This window comes from Petaurus breviceps, unplaced genomic scaffold, assembly GCF_028583685.1.
Source record: "Petaurus breviceps papuanus isolate PSGF00001 unplaced genomic scaffold, PetGlider_PUasm1.0 47, whole genome shotgun sequence".
NCBI lineage: Eukaryota > Metazoa > Chordata > Mammalia > Diprotodontia > Petauridae > Petaurus > Petaurus breviceps.
Genome location: NW_027186349.1, coordinates 1828862 through 1846077, shown reverse-complemented (window position 1 = coordinate 1846077; position 17216 = coordinate 1828862). Strand labels below are relative to the sequence as shown.

Below are 17216 nucleotides of genomic sequence, written 5' to 3'. Positions count from 1 at the left end.
AGCTGGCCCAGGCTAGATATGGAAACTCCACTTCAAACTTTCTGTAGGTCCCCTGGTCTAGAGACAGAACACTGTGATGGATTCAGGGATCCTGGGATCTCTTGCCTCTTCAAGACAAAGTCTGATAGTGAAAGATCCCCTCCTGTGGTGCCATCTAGATTTGTTATACGATAGAAGCATGCCCCTGAGCAGCTATCATTGCTACTCCAAATTCATGCTACATAAAAAGGGGTATCTATGCACAATGAAACACTAAAATATCACTTCAGAAAGGGTAAAGCAGCTTAAAATATGCCAATTTAAGGATGCTGAATTCAAATTACCACTTGCTATATAATATTGGTTCCATCCATACAATACTTACTAATTTTACTTGCAATTATAGAGAAATTATACTGTGGGGTGCTTTCTCTGTCCAATAATTCATTAGTAGCAATGGTTCCTTCAGTTCCATCTATTGTAAAGTAGCTGTCCCCATCACTCTTCCAATCTATGAAGTACCTACATATGAAAAAAGAGAGAGATGCAAATATAAGATGATTACCCATTTATCATACTGGCAGTCAGGTTGGCTTGACATGGTTCCTTATTTTTCTCCTTGCAGTCATTACCTGCTTTGCAATAAAGAAGAGTGTAAATGACAGTTTCTTTATTGCAAAGTCAGTATGCTCAAGGGGAAATGGGAAGTAATGAAAGATTTAGTACTCCTGCTGTTCATATTATTTTAGGACCTTGACACCATGAAAGCTCAGCAGAGGCTACAGAGTCCCAGGCTGACCATGACTTTCCTTACCAGAATGCAGATCACAACTTTTACAAGTCATGAAAGACTCTTTAAAGTGATAAGGTGACTGAGGTGGGAGGAAAATGTTTTTCCATACTATGAAAAAAATAGAGAAAAATATACATAAGAACAAAAGGTGAAGGTTACCTATTTTTGTACCAGAAAATGCACTCACATTTGAAAAATTAAAGCAGAATTTCCCCCCCGAAATTTGTGTAATCTTAAGAAATTCCCCTTGGATGAAGTTTTTTGTTATTCTCATTAATCTCATTCAATTTTTATATCACCGTGTATAACAACTTTGGGCATCGTGGTGTAATATTTTGACAAAAAATAATGTTTAAGTGAAACAAAGGAAATTGGAAGATGTGTGTTGTATAATGAAATGTAAAGCAGATTTATATTCAGCAAATCTCTTTCAGATTCCTGGTTCTGCTCTTCACTACCTATGTGACTTTAGGGGAAAAAAATACTTAAACTCTCCGCATCTCAGTTTCATTACCTATAAAATTATAGGGTTGAACTAGATCACTTCTGTTTTCTATATTTCAATGATAAAGCTTAAATAGTTGGGCATTTGGAATGATGAATTAGGGGACTGAACTTCATAAATATTTTAATAGGAAATGATTTCTAAATCCTATAGGATTATAGATTTAGAACTGGTACTTTAAAGGTCAGCCATAAAATCCAGTCTTCTCTTATGCTAAGGCCCAAAAAGGTTAATGGACTTGTCCAAGGTCACAGAGGTAGATTTGGATTTGAACACAGATCTCCTGACTAAATCCAGTGCTCTTTCCTGCACAAAGAGAATTTTATCTGTTACTGATATATCATGTGACTTTAGAGTAATGGAGACTTGTTGAGACATTTCTATCCCCATTTTATAAAAAGGTGGGAGAAAAGAGAACTGATAATCTGACTGAGATGTTTACTTTGAGTTTTTTTTTTCTAGTTTGAAGGATGTTAAAAAAATCTTAAGAGTCCTTGATAATGCAGAGATAATCATTTCCCCACTTTGTCCACACCCATGCTTGATGGAGAAAGGATTTTTCTCCCATACTGTTCCTTCACATTTATTTTCAACTAAGCATATCACTACCTGAAAGGGGAAGACTGCTCCCCAGTTGTCAGAGGCTTGGGTTTTCTTGGCAAGAGGGATTTTCTGGACTTGTAAAAGTAGGAAAGAAGTTCATGTCTGGGAGAAAAACATTGAGAGGATTGCCAGGCCTGGTTGATTACACAATATTTTAGCCATATTCCTTTTAGGCAGCAGAGTCATAGTTCCCACACAAAATTTCTCTTCTTATTTGTAGGAGTGGGAAGGAGATTTCCTTCTATAGAAATGCATGCTAAACATCCAGCACGAATTAACATAGACTCATACTCTCCTAACCTAAGCAGGAATTTCTATACTTCCATTTGATTTAACAAGGTTATGTCTAATATGACTTTTTAAATGAAGTCTTCTCATTTTATGTTCATGAATGTGTAGAATTTTTCCATCTTCCAAGGATTCATGAATTTATTGATACAAATATTTGTTTCACAGATACAGACCATTAGTTCCATATTTGATAAATATCAACCATGGATACAGAGTTGATAAATATCAGCTATGGATCCATAGTTGATAATCTTTATGAGTTAGTACAGCAAAACAAAACTAAAATAAACAAAACAAAAAATACTGTGACCAATTTAGTGACAAGTTTATCTGAATGTAGCTAGGGTAGTCCTTGACTGACAGATATATAATCATTTACTAGACCTATATCCAAAGTCTCTGAAGCTCATCAGGACCTGTAAGGATTTACAATTCATTGGGATATCCTACCAACTCTATTCCATGTGGAGTTAACTAGAAATTTACCAAAAGTTTATGTCTACATAGATCCTCGTATTATATTTTATGAGCTCTTATAGATCATAGTTTTATAATTGAAATTCTCTGTTTAGCATTTAAAACTTTTCTTAGCATGGCCCCATTTTAGCTTTCTGTCTCATTACACATCAGTCAAATGAACCTTCTTGCTATTCCTCACACATGACACAATCTTCCATCTCTTTGCCTTTACATGGGTTCTGTGCCCACCTCCCCATGCCTAGAATGTACTCCTTCCTCACCATACATCTAGGAATTCTTGCTTTCCTTTTAAAACTCAGCTGAGATTTCACTTTTTGCATGAGTTCTGGGTTTTTGTTTGTTTTATTTTGTTTAAGAAGAGAGAAACAATATGGTAGGGTGAGTATCCCATACCTAGACTTAATTGCTAACTTCAACTCTTCCACTTTTATGCTTTAGGCCTAATAGTACAAATCACTCCATCTCTTTAACATTCAATTATCTTATATGTACAGAGAGGATATCCCTTTCAATTCTAATATGCTATGATTTTATCCCAAAATTCTAGAGAGAATGCCATAAGGAATCATAAGCAAAATTCACCACATTAAGAACAAAAAGTGAAAATATACTATTATTGATGTAACAGAGGTAAAAAAAAAGGTTTTTGACAAAACAAAAATCCCATTCCTATTAAAAGCACTTAAAATATGGGAATAAATGGAGCTCTTTTTTTCGTATTTCTTTTTGGAAGAGGGAAGGCAAAGGTAGGGGTTAAGCGGCTTGCCCAAGGTCACACAGCTATTTAAGTGTCAAGTTCTGAAGCTGAATTTGAACTCAGATCCTCCTGATTTCAAGGTCAGTGCTTTATTTACTGTGCCCCCGAGCTGCCCCCATACATGGAGCTTTTTTTTTTAAAAAGGATGAGTTGTATCTAACTAAAAGCAATAAACTAGAAGGCTTACAACAAGATCAGAGGTTAAACAAGGAGGTCTGTTATCTCCATTATTATTAAATACTATTTTAAATACTATTTTATAAAAGATAGCTATAGCAATAAGACAAGAAAAGTGAATTTAAAGAAGAATAGGCAATAAGGTAATAAAATTATCAAGCTAGGCAGATGTTATGATGATATACTTAGAGAACCTGAATCAACTAAAAAAAATAAAGCTAGTTAGAACAATTTCACATCTGTAACAATGTTGCACCTGTATAAATTATTAACGTTTCTATAAGCTACCAACAAAAATCAGCAGAAAGAGATAGAAAGAGAAATTCCATTTAAAATGAATGTAGACAATATAAAACCTGCCAAGACACAAGGAACTTTATGAACATGATTACAAAATGCTTTTCATACAAATATAGACAGATCTAAGTAACTGGAGAAATATGAATTGCTCAAAGATAGACTAAACCAAGAAAACTAAAAATGACAATTTGATCAAAATTAATTTACTTATTCAGTGCCCTATCAAGCTACCAAGGAATTATTTTATAGAACTAGGAAAATAATAAAATAGAATTCATCTGGAAGAATATCAAGGGAATCAGTAGGGGAAAAAAAGTGAAGGAAGATAGCCAGATAGCGTAGCAGTACCAGATATCAAATTATTTTATAAAGCAGTAATCATCAAAACAATCATTGTTGGTGAAATTGTGAACTGATCCAACCATTTTGGTGAGCAACCTGGAATTATGCCCAAAGAGTTATTAAACTGCCTATACCCTTTCATCCAACAATAGCAGTACTTGGTCTATTCCAAAAGACAATTAGGGAAAAAGGAAAAGTACATAAAAAGGAACCTAAAAAAATCTAAAAATTTTTAGCAGCTCTCATTGTGATGGCAAAGAATTGGAAACTGTGGGGATGCCTATCAATTGGGGAATGGCTGTGGTATATGATTGTGATGGAATACTAATTTGCTATAAAGAATAATGAACTCAATGATTTTAGAAAAAAACATGGAAAGACTTACATGAAATAATGAAGAACAAATTAAGCAGAACCAAAAGAACACTGTATACCAGCAACATTATTTTAAGAATGATTTTGAGCAAATACATTATTTTAACTATTATACATACCCAAATTAACCATAAAAGACATATGAAGAAAGTTATCTATATCCAGAGAGATAACTGATAAATAGATGTATAGAATAATTTTACATGCACACACACACACACACACACACACCTATTTGTGTCTAGTGGTAACCATCTCTAGGGTGGGAGTGGGGGGGAAGTGGAGAGAAGAAAAAAAAAGAAATTCACATGATAATTTGTTGTATATTTGAATGGAATAGTAAGTTGTATATAGTAGATTTACAATTTCATATGCAATATTTTTATTGTACCATGTTATGGAAATGTTTGTCTTATTCCATAAATTAAAAGTAAAACAATCTGGCTTCTTTTGATATGAAATGCAGTGGTTGATTAGTGTAATAAATTAGGGACATAATATACAAAAGCAAATTACCATAGTAATCTAGTGTTTAATAAGACTAGTATGTTTGGATCCAAATTTTGGAAGCAGTAACTCACTATTTGACAAAAACTGCAAGGAAAACTGGAAAGCAGTCTGCCAGAAACTTACCAAAGATCAAGATCTCATACTTTATACAAAGATAAGATCAAAATGGGTACATGATTACACATAAAAGCTAATAATATAAGCAAATTAGTGGAACATAGAAAAAATGCCCATCAGATCTATGGATCAGGGAAGACTTTATGATCAAAAAGAAAAACAGAGAAGTTCACATTAGATAAAAGAGATATTTTTAATTACATGAAATGAAAAAAAAAAGTTCTGCACAAACAAAACCAACAAAGCCTATTAAATGAAAGCAGAAAACTGAGGGAAATTTTGCAATAAGTTTTGCTGATAAAGGCTTCATTTATCACATTTATAGGGAACTGAGCCAAATTTATATATTAAAAAAAGAGTACTTACCTAATTGATAAATGGTCAAAGGATATGAACAAGCAGTTTTTAGCAGAAGAAATCAAAATTATAGAGTCATACGAAAAAATGCTCTAAATAATTTATGATTTGGAGAAAAGGAGATTAAAACAACTTTTACGTACCACCTAATACCTATCAGATTGGCTAATGTGACCAAAAAGAAAAATGACAAATTCTGGAGGAGACGTGAAAAAACAGATATACCAATGCACTTTTGGTAGAGTTCTGAACTAGTTCAACCATTCTGGAGAACAATTTGGAACTATAACCAAAAGGTTATGAAACTGTTACATATCCTTTAACCTGGCAAGATCACTACTAAGGAGGTGGTTAGGTGGTGCAGTGAGTAAAGCGCTGGCCCCAGAGTCACGAAGACCTGAGTTCGGATCCGGCCTCAGACACTTAACATGAAAAAACTAGCCATGTAACCTTGGGCAAGTTACTTAAACCCAATAGCCCTCAAAAAAAAAAGGCAAAAAAAAAAAAAAACCTATCACTACTATGTCTGCCTCCAGAGAGATTAAATAAAAGGAAAAAGGATCCATTTGTTGAAAAAGTATTTATGGAAGCTCTTTTTGTGGTGGGAAACAATTTGAAATTGAGGAGATGCCCAACAATTGAGGAATAGCTGAACAGGTTTGGTATATGATAGTGATATAATTATAAAACTATTATTCTATAAGAAATTACAAAGGGTATGTTTTCAGAAAAACCTAAGAATACTTATATAAACTGATGCAAACTGAATGACAAAACTTAAAAAATAAATGTGAACAGTAACAGCAACATTAAAACTATGATCTGATTGATACATGACAGTTACAAAGGACTTGAAAAATGCTCTCCAACTCCAGAGAGAGAATAGATTCTATGAGCAAATTGAAGGATACTTTTTTCACTTCCTTTATTTTTATTGCTTTTTTTCAACATATCTAATATGGAAATATGTTTTGTATGTCTACACATAGATGAGCAGGAGGGACTAAAGAGAGGGTGAGAATTTGGAACTCAAAATTTTTTTGAAAATGTTAAGAAATAAACAGAAACAACTATAATTGTGATATAAGGTTCCATAATTTGTTGTCTAAATATTTTTTAAATCTCATTACTTTAGAATAACTCTTGGGAAAGTCAGCCTAAAAGTTTAAAAAATGTCAACTACAAAGTATGTTTTAATTGATATAGCTTTAGGAGTTTCACATATATTAAGAACTGTCAAATAGGGACCTTGCTTTAATGAATCAAATAATCATTCAATGAGAATTTTTAATATATTTATTTATTTTCTAGGCACTCTTCAAGATATCTAGGATAAAAAGACAAAAGCAAAATAGTCCCTGCCCTCAGTGATCTTACATTCATTTTGGGAAGACAAATATATACATATATGAAAAGTCATTTAAGGATAAAAGGAAGAAAAGGCAGTACTATCCAAGGATCATAATTTAGAAGATAACACTTGAATGATAGTTAAAAGAAATTCCAAGACATCATAGAGAGGAAAGAATTTCTCTCAGGCAATAGGGGCAGCCAGTAGGTGTCAGTGCAGTCTGGCTGTACTATAAAATGATTTGAACATTTAAATTAAAGCAGCATCTCATGTTGGCCTCTCTTCACAGTTGAGTGTAGTGTAACCACAATGGATGGCTCTAAGAGGCTGAATCATTGTTGTTGATGTTGTTTTCCTTAAGATACCCTTCTGCTCTAGAATCATGTTCATTTTTTTCATTTGTTTACTTATCTGTCCCTGTGAAAAATAGCAATAATTTCACCTTATTCTCTTGGAGAATAATTACAAAATTAATTAGTAAGATTTCACTTTGCTTAGCAACATCATTGGGGTTATGTCATGGGAATGTTACAAGGCTAAAATGAGATAACATTAAGTAAAACATCATATAAAAGTCATATTAGTGTTGTAATTGCATGCATTAATTTCTTTAAAATAGAACTAATTCTCAGCTCTCATTAAAAGCAGCACATTTTCAGTAAATATATTTGCTTTTTTTCAGAATTGTGCTCTCTGTAAATTATCTCTCTTTTAAGCAATAAAAATAGCTGATTAATGGTTTTCATTGCAATACAGAACATCTTATATAGTCCAGGTAAGAGTAATATCGTTGAATAATACATCATTCTTGGCTCTTGGTAGCAACAGGTAATGTTATATTTGCCATGTTACAAACAGGAAAATGATGGTAAGACCTAAGAGGGTTTTCAAATGATTATGCCTACAGCAGAAACACCTCAGATACTTGTTGATTTATACAAACTTTAGCAGATAGCTAAGGAACATGGAAAAATAAACATGCTGCCTTCAACTTTGCAATATCCCTTTAATGTCAGATATTCTTTCTACATATATTTTAATTTTTTTATCCCCATCTCAAAATACCAACAGTTTGCTTTTCAAATATTTAGATAATTTTTGACTGATTAATATGATGACTAGAGAATTCATAAATATATATATACATATATATATATATATAGTAGCCCCTTATTGATGAGTTTACTAATAGGAAGTGTAGTTTTCCCTAACAGGAAGGAGGGAATGAGGAAGAAAGTATATGAGAGCTATCAAAACATGGGAGCAGAGAAGCATAAGCTTCAAGAAGAGGAAAAGAAGCTAGAGATGAAGCTGTGGCCCAGTTTCAGAGGTCAGTCAATTGATAATGAAGGATACTTCTATTTTGAACTGGAAAAGAATTCATGAGCACTAGTAGCCTTATATGACTCACTGATTGGTCTAAAGAGTGATATACCTGAACAGAATTTTGCTATTTCTCTGGCAGTTTCCACTCCTGGGAACCAAGCAAATTTATCCATCTATACTGTCTCATCTCTGGGAGATTCTTCTCTTTAAATCTGTCTGTACTTTTATAATGATTTTTGTCTCTACAAAATCATGAACTATTTTTTTCATTACATTCCAAGTATTAGCTATAAAGGAATGGACTACACATTGGGAAGAACAAAAAGGAACCTATGGACTTCAAGTCTATATTGAATTGCCTCCTTCCTCATTACATATCCCTATATCCATACTGAAATGACCTCAGGTACTTGAATCTGGTCTTGAATTGAGTCCAGGAACATAGGAGAGGAGGGAGCTAGTTTGTACATGCTCAACCCAGAGAACCTCATGCTATAAAGAGAAAATCTCTAGCAAGGAAATAGAGGGACCCAAATCAACCATGAATTTCCCCAATTTTAAGGTTTTCTAGACACAAAGGGGCAATCTATATCTTGTATATCTTCCTTATATTCTTGGATAAGTATTTCAAAATCTCCCTAAAAATTTACATAAAACATATACCCAGAAAAGATTGAATGGTAGCTATTTTAGGGAGAGGAAGTTATGGGGAACTCTATGAGGGTGTTACATTAATATTTAAAACTCCTAGGTCTTTAACATAAAGTCACTGCAGCCAATTGCAGTGAATTACCAAAGTTATGATGAACATAACACTTACAGAGTCTGATCTTCAAATAATCTTCATAACAAAACAAGACATGTCATAAATCTATTGAATTGACCCATTAATCAATACATCATGTTACAATTATGATAAAGATATTTCAGTTTTTCAGAAAAATGAAGTGAAACCTAAGTGATAGATTCATATATTTATCGGTTTTTACACTTTAAATACTTCTAACTCTTTAGATTATGCCTGTCAAGAATGAGTGATGATGTCAACCTTATGGTGGTTCTATTCAGGACTCCTTCATTTAGTAAAAGAGGTTTATATTTTTCTCTATGAAGAAAAGTTGAACTCACACACCTACCCATCTTCTTCTTTACCTTCTTGTGAATTTAAGGTCATATTAGCTAAAATATATAGGAGAATAACTAAATTTTATCTACAAAGAAATACAATCAAAGGTACTTTTATCAAAGATTCAAACAAATTAATAATAATTGCAATCACAATTTTGGTGTGACTTCTTGAGTGTCATGGTATGACTGAATAACCTGGAGAGGCTTAAAAGAACTGATGCTGAGTGAGAAGAGTAGAACCAGGAGGAATTTGTACACAATTACAGACACAACATATTGTGATGACCAACTTTGATAGACTGGACTCTTCTCAACAATGCAGGGATATAAGTCAATCCCAAAAGACGCATGATGGAGAGAAAAACATGCATCCAGAGAAAGAACTAGAAAGAACTAAATTTATATCCAGGTGGAAGCAAAATACCTGATCTTTTTCATTCTCTCATTTGATTTTATGTCCTCTTTACCATTTTTCATTCCAGCTGGTACAATCTATCCTTATAACCTGACCATTGTATAATGTGAAAGTATTTACAGATCCTATACTCGATTATAAGACGCCATGGGGGGGAGGGGAAGGAGGGGGACAAAATGTGAAATTCAAGGAATTGTGGAATTGAATCCTGTAAACTAAAAGGAAACAAACAAATTAATAAATTAAAAATTGAATTAAAAAAAACTAAAATAAAGTGGACTTGGGGTTCATGAAAACAAAATCACTTAACCTGATTCATCCTTGCTGAAAGAAAAAAATATATATTTTTCACCTTATCCAAACATGAAACTCTTCTGCAGAACCCATGAGGCAGAAGTGTCAAAATATTTTAGACATAGGAAAACTTTTTATACAACCTAACAAGCCCAATTTTCCACCTCCAACAGATGGAATGAGGAGTTTTCTTTCAGAAGGGAATCCCAGTCCTGTCTATAGATGCTGAGACATTCTCCAAGGGTAAAGGATGATGGAAAACTACTTTATATTACACAAAAGAATTAAGGTTTCTACTGAGCAGAAAAGATGTCAATTATATCTATCTATCTATGTATATGTATGTATATATATATATATATACATAGATATATATGGGGTGGGGTGAGGTGTGTGTATATGTATGTAAATATATATGTATGTGTATATCTTTTTTTTACTTCACCAAGCATAGCACTTTAAACATGCAATTAATGCATGTTGTTTTAGACTGGACATATTTTCTACTACTGTCCTCTGAGGCCTCATTTGGGAAGGTTGAGATCCTGGGTTCTTGGAAGTATACAGTAGCAAAACAACTTCTGCCAGGTTTCACCATTCAAGAAAGGCTTTGAATAAGATCTCTATGATGGATTATATGTCTTATCCAAAACTCAGCCTATCTAAGTCTCATGACTCTCATCACCATGTTGTCTTCCAAAAGCTGAATTTTTTAAAGAGGGAGGTGTTAGGTGAGAAGGGATTTCATGAGAAAACTCATGGAAGGCATCAATTAAAACATTGCAGGTTTATAATCTGTGCCAGTGGAAGGCAGACCCACTAATAGGAAATGAATTTTTGATGCACAGGCCTCTTAGAATCTTTAGCTTGTTTAAGAATCAAATGCTATGTCCTATAGGAGGATTTTCTGATCCCTCCAGTTGTCACTTTTGCCAATACCTTTGCACATACCAGGTGTTTCAGAAGTCTTAGGGTTTTAAGCTATTTAAAATACTGTGAGTATACACACATACTGTATGTATACACACATACCCACATGTATATGTATGTGCATGCATATAATATGTGCATATGTATGTGCATTGTGTATGTATATATGGTTTATGTATATGTATATATGTATTGACATGTGTATAGCTTCCCTTCAAAGGAAGGTAAACTCTTTGAAGACAAGCTGTTTCATTTTTGGCAAGTGTCTAGCATATTATCTGGCACATAGTAGGCATTTAAGAAATTTTTGTTGAGGGGGTGGCTAGGTGGCACAGTGAATAGAGCACCAGCCCTGGAATTCGGAGGACCTGAGTTCAAATTCAGTCTCAGATACTTAACACTTACTAGCCATGTGACTTTGGTCAAGTCACTTAACCCAAATTGCCCTGCCCTCCCCTCTCCAGAAAGCTAGCTAGCTAGATGAATGAATGAATGTTTGTTGAATGGATGGATGAATTAATTTATACAGATATGCAAATAATGATATTTTGCATATCATGTGTAATTATGGGCAAATTTCTCAAACTGATTTCACCAAATCTATTAACTAGGGTTGGTGATATCTGTGGATAGTAGGAAGGAAGTAAAAAACGTTTATTAAGTTCTTACTATGTGCTAAACACTCTGCTCGGTGCTTTACATATATCACATTTAACCCTCAAAACAACTCTGGAAGAAAGGTGTTATATAACTTGCCTAGGGATACACAACTAGTATATGTGTGGGGTAATATTTAAACTAAGGTCTTCTTGACTCCAGGCTCAGCAGTCTGTCTACTGTTCAATCTAGCTGCCTCTAGTAGATAATAGATAGAAACTGGGTCATGGAATCAGGATGACCTGGGTTAAAATTTACCTCTAACAGGCTATGTGCTGATAGGCAGATCATTAAACTCTCAGTGCCCCAGGTATTTGCAGCTGTGGGACCAGTCCAAAAAATAATATTCATATTAATACTTGTTCTGTCTACTTTGTTATGTGGGATGAGGATCAAATGAGACAGTGTACATAAGGTGATCATATGTGTGTATGTGTATATGTAACTGACAATTTTGCAGCTTATCATAAACCTGCTTGCATCTTTTACACAATATGAAATGGCCCTCCCTTATCCTTAGACACAACTGGGATTCCCTCCTGAAGAAAATTCCTCATTCCCTCTGTTGGAAGTGGAGAATTAGGCTAATCAGACTGTGTAAAATAGTTTTCCTGAGGCTAAAACATTTTGACAACTCTGCCTCATGGGTTCTTCAAAAGAGGTTTATATTTGGATAAGGCAAAAAAAAGTGTCTTTTCTTTTAGCAAGAATGAATCAGGTTAAGTGACTTTCTTTGCATGAACCACAAGTCCCACTTTGGTCAAAACAATAAACAATTCTTGTCCTTAAGGAGCTTACATTTTATTTAGAGGATACAATGTTCAAATAGATGAGCATAAATGTTATAGTTTGGGGAGGAAGCAATTGGGGAGATCAGAATAGTCTTCCCTTAGATTCTTATAAAGTAGTACCTAAGCTGAAACCTAAAGTAACATCAGAAATCTAAGAGGTAGATAGAAATGAGGAAGGAGTGCATTCCAGGCATGATAAAAAAGCCTGTGGTACAGCAAAGAGGTGACAAATGGAGTGTTGAGGATGATCAATAGCAAGTAGGTCATTTTGGCTCTAATGTAAAGTACGTAAAGGACAGTTAAAGGACAGTGATATACAATAAGTCTGGAAAGATGTCAGAAAGTTAAGAGCATTAAAAACCAAAAAGGAGTCTGTATTCTATCCTAAAGGTGAAAGGAAACCATTGAAGTTTTTTTTAGTATGGATTTAGGGAAGGTCACATAGTTAGATTTGTATTTTATTAGGAAGATTATTTTTGGAAGCTCTGTGAAAGATATATTATTAGAGAGAAGAGAAATCAAAATGCAAGAACTCTAAGACATTGTACAGGTGAGAGGAAAAGAAAGAGTGAACCAGGCTAGATCACCATTCGACCACAGAGAAAGTGACAGATGTGAGAAATGTTGGAAAAGTTAAATAGATAAGATTTATCAATGGATTAGAGGGAGAAGGAAAGTTGAGGATGACTGAGTCTGTAAATTCATTTGGCTGGAAGCATGATAGTGCCCTCAACAGAAATAAGGAAGGTTAAAAGAGAGATCATTGTTTTGTTATGATTTTTCTGATGGTGGGTTTTGGGGAGAGGAGGAAGTTACTGAATTCAGTTTTTGACATGTTAAGTTTGAGATGCCTTTGGGACAACCAGATTTTAGCATCATGTATAGATCTGAGAATCATATATATGGAGAGTGGTGGTTAGAGGGTAAAAAGAGAAAAAAGAATATAGATCAGAGAACTCTGGGATTCAAAAGATGAGAGAGTGGGACACAGATAATAAGTTGTTTATTCAATCATTCAACAAACAATTGTCAAGCACTCATTATGTGCAAGATATTTGGGATAGAAAGACAAAAGGTAAAACAGTCTTTGAAGAAGCTTAAGTTCCTCTTGGGTATGGATGCATACATGTATTTGTAGGGCAGATGATAGGGAAGATAAGGAAATACAAGATACTTTGAGGAGAGATATATAAAATTACAAAGTGGGGCAGAGAGGGGTAGCTCTCTCGCTTATGTGTGCAACAAGGGCAAGCATCACACACACAGACACACAGACACACACACACTGCCTATCACAACAGAGTAGTATATTAAAGAAAGATATATGAAACAAACTAAACTTTAATGGATTTATGCATTTGCATGAGTGTGTGCTGGTGTGTTCCTGTGTAACACTGTGAAGATTCTTCCTGGCACTCTACAAAAAAATCTGGTTGAGATACAACCATGTATTTTCTCTCTTCATTGAAAACTGCTTTGGGTTCATTAGCTTCCACAAATACTAGAGGTCTTACATTTCACATCTGTAAATTTGTAACTAGACTTGGAAAAAAGCAACTAGGGCAAAATCACTCTCCTGAGAGTCTTAAACCCTGTGTAACAGTTGCATAGTGAGGTAGAGTAGGGCAATTTCTCTGTATATTTACATATTCAGACACCCTCCAGGAGGCTCTAAATTTCCTATATTTCTCTTAAAGTTTTCTTTGATTTATTCCCCAAATATGAACATTACTCTCATCTAGCAACATTATCCTAATTTCATCTTATTCAAATAACACATTCTGCTGACAGCCCATACACTAATTCCATTTTTCTTGCACATTTTGAAAAGGCTTCTGAGAGCACATAGTATATATTTTAAAGGTAATTAAACATAGTTTTCATCAGCATACAATTATGGCCTTCCCCATCTCAATCTGGTAGTGTGACACATAAAGGATTTTATGTGAGGAAAGTAAGCACGCTGCTATCTTTAATGTGTACTTTTTCAGATGCTTTGCTCTATAGAGCACTACCTCCTACAAAGTTGTTCTGGCTTTCGTATATTTTATCTCTATTGTTCAGCAATAAGCATATTAATTTTGCTTTCTTATGTATGTTTTCATAGAAGTCTGAAAAGAAAGATGGGTAACAGATGGAAAGCAAATCAATTAAATAATATTTTGCCATTCAAAAAGAATATGCCATTTAGAGAAAATAAGTTGTCCTATTTTTGAATTTTTATCCTGCTTCCTTAATCTGAGAAAAGCTGTGTTAGCATTAGTTTCCTCTCTGATCATAGGGAGGAGGAGATTTGGGTTCTTCTACTTGGTACTACCAGAGTACAAGCTCTGGCAAGCTCTTCTAAGCTGGCAAGACTTTAAGCCCTGGCCCATGATTAGCCAACGTGTAAAGTAATCCAAAGAGCAGCTTAACACTTCTCTTTGTCTCCAGGTCTAACAATATTATTTTAAAAAGATAATGCTACTCAGGCATGATGTTCTTGGTGAAACCATGCTGATTCATTGCATCCTTTTTACAAATGTTCAGAACTATCCCTTTAAAAATAGAGTTTATATGCTTTTGTTTTTCCCAGGAATAAAAGTAAAATTACCAGTCTAGAATCTGTAAATTCTTGCTGTCTTTTTTTAATTATTGGGGGCATTTTCTCTTCTCCAATGCAATGACACCTCTACTGTCCTTTGTGGTTTTTTTAAAGAGAATACATAGTGGTTCAACAATCATAAATATAATATGATAGGATATGGCTCTTTTTTTCCTTTTAGGGCTGATGGTTTAAACTCATAATTCTCCTTTATTACCTGTATCTCTTCACTTATCTTGAGGTTCAATTCCCAACAGAAGTAGGGTTCATTTTTGTTCTGTTCTTTACAATTGAAAGATCATTTATAATAGTTTCTTCTTCTCTCTGTTATGTTCTTATCATCTCATCCAAATAATCTTTTCCTTGCTTTTATCCTCCTCTTACCCATAACATAGTTGATTTGGTAGGACAAGCTATTTCCTGATGTAGCTTCCCTGATCTTGAATATCTTCCTTCCCCTATGAAACCTGATTGGCACCAGCTTTCCTGATGCAGCTTTCTGCATCACAGGTCACAATCTCACGTAGCCAGAGCCTCTTATTCTTGGTGAGTGTCCAAGATCATGGGAGTCGCTATACCCTGATGACTGACTGATTGCCTCCAGACAAAGACAAGGAAAGTCACATCCACAGAAGCTAAATGTATCCTTCTTGCTTACCCTTTCTGTGTTAGGGCAAAGTAAGCCTTTTACTTTGTTACATGTCCAGTGACTTTAAGTGCCTCATTTTGTTCCAACATCAAGCCAGAAATAGGAGGGTGATGACATTTTTTACAGCAGGTGGGAAAAGCACAGTTTCCAGGCATAGCTCAGAATAAGTTTCAGACACTTGTTCCTCATGATTTAAGAAGAAAGCCGAAAGACTTAGTGGACTCTTTACATTTCAGAAAGCCAACATTCCACACCTAGATATCCTGTTAGCCCCCATTAAAAAACAATAGTAACACACAGTCAGTGTTTTCCAAGTTGGGCACTAAACAGGCTACAACCCTTGGATAATGAAAAGTAGGTTGTCCAGCAGTCTCTCCCCTTTGGTTCTTAGGATCCTGCAAGTTCCATGTTTCTAGAGGTCTCTTTCTATAAAGACTACCCTATGTGGAGCCCTTGGCAGGCACCAAGGGGTGACCAGAATAAATTACTATTGTGTCAGGAGCTCCATGCTCCCCAGAGCAACCACTCACTCTACTGATTTTGGAAAACAATTGCTTGCTTCTTATTGTGCACTAGTTACTGCTAAATAGATGACATAGGATCATAAAAGCATGTCCAGAATTGCCTATTATTGGTTGATTGATACAAAATGTTCCCTCTAGCAAAAGGAATAGAGCACAGAAGCCTCCTGTTGCTAAATGGAAATTGTACAGTAGAAATAATGCTTGCCTGGAGCAGCTAGGTGAAACAGTAGATAACATACTGGTCCTGGAGTCAGGAGAACCTGAGTTCAAATCTGGTCTCAGACACTACTCTGGACAAGTCACTGTAATAAGAATGTAAATTTTGAAGATATTCCCTGCCCCTAGGCTAATGTGCACCTGAAGCCTGGGGTGGGAGGCTTGTTTTTCAGTAGATACTTCTTGATTGGCCAGTGAGTCAATAAGGTTGTTACATTCTCTGAGCCAGGAGAAGGCTATATAAGCCCTGATGTGTAGCTTTGTTTTGGGACTCACTTTGAGAAGTATTCTGTGATTTGATCTGAATTCTGGGAAGCCGTTGTTGAGAGTCCCCCGGCTTTGAAAAACCCAGAATGTGGAAACCCAGATGTTGACTGGGTATGGATGTAATGGTTTGACAGTTTGGAATTCTGTCTACTTGATGTTTCTGTCTTGATAATTATGCCTGTATACTTTGAGGTTCAGGGTGCTGACCTTTTCTCCTGAACAAGGTAAACGATATATGTCTGACTGATTAAAGTAAGCTTGTTAACCCATTTTGAGTTGCTTTCCTTTATCAAAGCAGATCTAAAAAGCTGTGTTGGCAGGCACCCTGGGGACACTGGGGTGCTTACTGCAACAGTCACTTACCCTAATTTCCTCCAAAAGAAGGAGAGGAGAAGGAGGAGAAGAAAGAAAGAAAGAAAGAAAGAAAGAAAGAAAGAAAGAAAGAAAGAAAGAAAGAAAGAAAGAAAGAAAGAAAGAAAGAAAGAAAGAAAGAAAGAA

The 17216-nt window shown here is 34.8% G+C and overlaps 1 protein-coding gene across 1 annotated transcript in view; it reads right to left on the bottom strand.

Moving 5' to 3' along the window:
- The window catches only part of CDH12 (cadherin 12), a 1453320-nt gene that overhangs the window by 47209 nt on the left and 1388895 nt on the right, over positions 1 to 17216 (bottom strand). The window contains exon 10 of the mRNA XM_069101402.1: positions 365 to 501. Within this exon, the coding sequence (XP_068957503.1) occupies positions 365 to 501 (137 nt within the window). The remainder of the gene's footprint in view (positions 1 to 364; positions 502 to 17216) is intronic.